General features: G+C 47.0%; 1 protein-coding gene across 3 annotated transcripts in view; it reads right to left on the bottom strand.

The window, feature by feature from the left end:
* Positions 1-4312, bottom strand: part of DHX30 (DExH-box helicase 30) — a 62230-nt gene that overhangs the window by 32898 nt on the left and 25020 nt on the right. Inside the window, exon 1 of one of the 3 annotated variants that reach the window (XM_012811909.1) lies at positions 2616-2906. The exons of the other annotated variants lie outside the window; for them this stretch is intronic. Coding sequence (XP_012667363.1) covers positions 2616-2823 — 208 coding nt within the window. The 5' untranslated portion in view covers positions 2824-2906. Of the gene's footprint in view, positions 1-2615; positions 2907-4312 lie in introns of those variants that run through there. 3 annotated transcript variants of the gene reach the window in all.

Below are 4312 nucleotides of genomic sequence, written 5' to 3'. Positions count from 1 at the left end.
GAGCTATGAAGCCACAGCACTCTACTCAGGGCAACAGAATGACTCTCTACCTAAAAAATAAATAAGTAAGTAAATAAAAGAGGCCTGCTGGCTTATGAAGACTCCACTGGCAACAGCAACAACAACAAAAATAAATAAATGGGACCTAATTAAGCTAAAAGCTTCTGCATTGCTAAGGACACAACAATTAAAGCAAACAGACAACCTTCAGAGTGGGAAAAGATATTTGCATGTTATGAATCTGATAAAGAGTTGATAAGCAGAGACTACAGAGAACTCAAATTAATCAACAAAAAAAGAGCAAACAATCCCATTGCAAACAATCCCATTAAATAATCCCATTTATGACTGAGCAAAAGATATAAAGAGAACCTTCTCCAAAAAAGACAGAAGAATGGCCAACAAACACATGAAAAAATGTTCATCCTTCCTAATTCCGAAAAATTCAAAGAAATTCAAATCAAAACCAACTTGAGGTACCATGTAATGCCACCAAGAACAGCCCATATCACAAAAATCCCAAAGCTGCAGATGCTGGTGAGGGTATGGAGAAAAGGCAACATTTTTACACTGTTGGTGAGACTGCAAACTAATACAGAAATATGGAAAAATCCTCAAAGAACTAAAAATAGACCTTCTCTTTGACCCCACAATCTCATTACTAGATATGTACCCAGAAGAAGAAAAATCATTTTACCATAAGGACACATGCACTAGAATGATTACTGCAGCTCAATTCACAATTGCCAAGATATGGAATCAACCCAAGTGCCCATCTATACATGAATTAGATTAATAAACTGCAGTATATAAATACCATGGAATACTATTCAGCCATAAAAAATGGAAACTTTACATCTTTTGTTTTTTGAGGTAGAGGCGACTATGTCGCCCCAGGTAGAGTGCCATGGTGTCATAGCTCACAGCAACCTCAAACTCTTGGGCTTAAGCGATTCTCTTGTCTCAGCCTCCCATACAGCTAGGACTACAGGTGCCCCCCACAACGCCTAGCTATTTTTAGAGACAAGGTCTCACTCTGGCTCCAGCTGGGCTGGTCTCCCACTTGTGAACTCAGGCAATCCATCCGCCTTGGCCTTCCTGAGTGCTAGGATTACAGGAGTGCACCACCACCTCACCCAGCCTGAGACTTTACATCTTTTGTATTAACCTGGATGGAGTTAGAGAACATTCTATTTAGCAAAGTATCACAAGAATGGAAAAGCAAGTATCCAATGTACTCAATCCTAATATGAAACCAGGTGATAAACAAACACACCCACACAATAGAAAAACACAAACTCAAGGGGGTAAGAAGAGAGGAAATGGGAAAGGGAAGGAGGGAGGAGGATTGGTGTGCTCTAACCTAACAGGCACAATGTAAGGATACATAGCACTCCTCCTGAGTGAGGGGCACGACTACAACTTGGACTATACCTAACAAATGCAAACCATGTAACCTAATCATCTGTACCCTCATATTAATCTGAAATTAAAAAAAAAAGAAAAAGGTCTGCTCTAAAGATGAAAAATGAAGGACTCTGAAAGTGTGGACCCATGGACCTTCAAAAGATGCAGGGCCAAAGACCTGTGGAGGAGATAAGAGACCCTTTCATTCTACACTTCCAGCCTCTGGCAGCTCTAATATGGAACCTTGTAGGAACTGTATATACACATATCGTAATCACCTGGGAAGCTTTTTCACAATAATGGACATCCTATTCCCCATAGGGCACCTGAAAATGGCAACAATGTGGAGAAAGCTCTGTACTTTGAGTAAGTTCTTCCAGCTGATGTAACCCCGCTGCCTGGTTTGAGACTGCTTCCTTAGGTGACTCCTGTGTGAACTGGCCAGGATGGAGAATGCCTGCAGTACTGTCTCCCTCTAAGTGATAATTTGTAAATCAACTAAGACTCAACTAGTTAGGAAACATTATCTAAATAGACTCAAGAGGGCTTGATCCCAAAGAGGAACTCGACTTTAGTCTAATAGACTCACACAGGTAACAACAAATGTGTACTTAGACTCCCTCCAGTTCTGTAAAGTAGGTGAAATGTGAGAGCAGCGCCTGGGCCCCGGCCCCATATACTGGAGGTGGCGGGTTCAAACCTGGCCCTGGTCAAAAACTGCAAAAAAAATAAAAAATAAAAATTAAGTAGGTGAAATGTGGCTCTCTCTACCCATATTTGATAGGTAGGGATGCTCTGCACTCAGGAGGCACAAAAATAAGAGTCCACCAGACCAGGCATTCTGTCTCTATTTGAGATCCTGAAGTCCCAGGTACATTTGGGGCTATATCCCACACTGATGAGGGCATGCTCTCCCTTGATCCTTTAACCTCTGTCCACGAATCTGGCAGAAGCTCGACTTTTACCCATTTTCCCCACTTCTTAGAGGATCCGCACCTTTCATCTATCTTGCCCGGTGCAAGCGTTCTGGGGGGTCCATTTGGGCCTGTACCAGGCTCAGCTTTATAAACGGCAGGGCCGCGGCCCACCAGCGGATGGCGGTCTCGGACACTGTCGGAGAGAGGGCCCCCAGCCTGCCACGGCCGATCCCGGTCTGCGCCCCTAAGTCAAGGGCGTTGAGGCCCATCCGTCCCCGCCACTGCCCTCACCGTTCACCATGCTTCCGTCGCCTTCCCCAGGCCCGCCGGGGGCCATCCCTGACTCGGCCTCGGCGGCCTCTTTGGTGCGGTCGGGGCAGGCGCAGCCTGACGAGATGCCGCGCGAGCGTCCCTGTCGTCCAGCAGCGCGGGGAACTGGCGGCCGCAGGCGCGGAGAAACGCCGGCGGCCAGCGCCATGAACCTCCTGGCGGCCGCCATCGCGCTCCCGCCGACCCCCGCGGTCCCAAAGCGGGGCAGGGACCCGATGAGATGAGCGGGAGCGACCGGTCCGAGCGCCACACGCCCCCTGCCGGCCGGCGGACCCCGGGGGCTTGGACCCCGCTGAAATCGTTGCCCAGTAAGTCCAAACCCACGGTACTAGTCATCTGGATGCGAGGCAGAAGGAGGAAATGGGGGTTTGATGGGAGAAATGGTGCTAGGTTTTAGCTCAATGTCCATCTGAGGAAATGAACCTAGTTCCCTAGGTCCTTTCAATTGTTCACATGCCTCTAGCAAATTAGCATCCCAATCTTACTTAATGGCTATGAGGTAAACCTGGTGAAGAATTTGGAGACAGTACAGTAAAGACCTCTTTAACGTAAGCAGACCAGATTTAATCCCCAGGGCTGGAGTGGAAGGTGGAAACACCCAACTTTGGACACTGTGCCAAGAAATGAGCTAGTCTAGCAGTCAAAGTACTGTTCCTCACTTGTTTGAAAGCCAGTTGGAGCTGGGCATCGTGGGCCACACCTGTAATTCCAGCTACTCTGAAGGCCCAGGTGGTAAAATTTCTTGAGGCCAGAATTTCACAACCAACCTGGGCAACACAGCAAGACCCCCATGTCAAGAAAAAAAAGGCAGTTGGAATTCCATTTCTAAACTGCTATGCCTGAATCTTAGCCAGGCTCATTCTTCTGCCTCTTACGTCCTTGAGGAGCAGGACTCTGGGTCAGCTGGGAATCAGACTGACTCTGCAAATTGTGGACAGTGACAGTGCAGAGCAAGGAGCCCCAAGGTCTTAATCTCTCAGAAGAAGGCCTTAGGTCAGAGGTTGGCAGTGCAGATGGGGGTAAGCTGGGAGGAAGGGATAAGACTGTTTTACAATTCTAAATCTGACTCCTATCATTCCTTGGAGAGCTCGCTGAAACACATTGCTTGGCTGGGCAGTGGCTCATGCCTGTAATTCTAGCATGTTGGGAGGATCACTTGTAGCCAGAAGTTTGAGACCAGCCAGAGCAACATAGTAAGACCCCATTTCTACATAAAATAAACCCAGGTATGGCACCCTTAGTCCTAGCTACTTAGGAGACCAAGGCAAGAAGATCACTTTAGCTAAGGAGTTCGAGGTTGCAGTAAGCTATAATGATGCCACTGTACTCTACCCCAGACAAAAGACCAAGACCCTGTCTCAAAAAAAAAAAATTGCTGGGTAGTACCAGCAGTTTCTCATTCATTAGGTCTAGGGTAGGGCCCAAGAATCTACATATTTTTGAATACATTTATTTCAAGGGAGTATATACATTCAGGACAATCGGAATCAATGATCCCAGGTAGGGGACTGGGAGACAAGTTCCCAGGTGATGCCAAGGCTATCAGTGTAGGACCACATTCTTTTTTTTTTTTTTTTGACAGAGCCTCAAGCTGTCCCCCTGGGTAGAGTGCTGTGGCATCACAGCTCACAGCAACCTCCAACTCCTGGGCTCAAGTG

Source organism: Otolemur garnettii, unplaced genomic scaffold (genome assembly GCF_000181295.1).
Source record: "Otolemur garnettii isolate 467f Iridium unplaced genomic scaffold, OtoGar3 scaffold00179, whole genome shotgun sequence".
Taxonomy (NCBI): domain Eukaryota; kingdom Metazoa; phylum Chordata; class Mammalia; order Primates; family Galagidae; genus Otolemur; species Otolemur garnettii.
The sequence above is the reverse complement of the archived record's forward strand: the minus strand, read 5'-3'. Positions and strand labels throughout refer to the sequence as shown.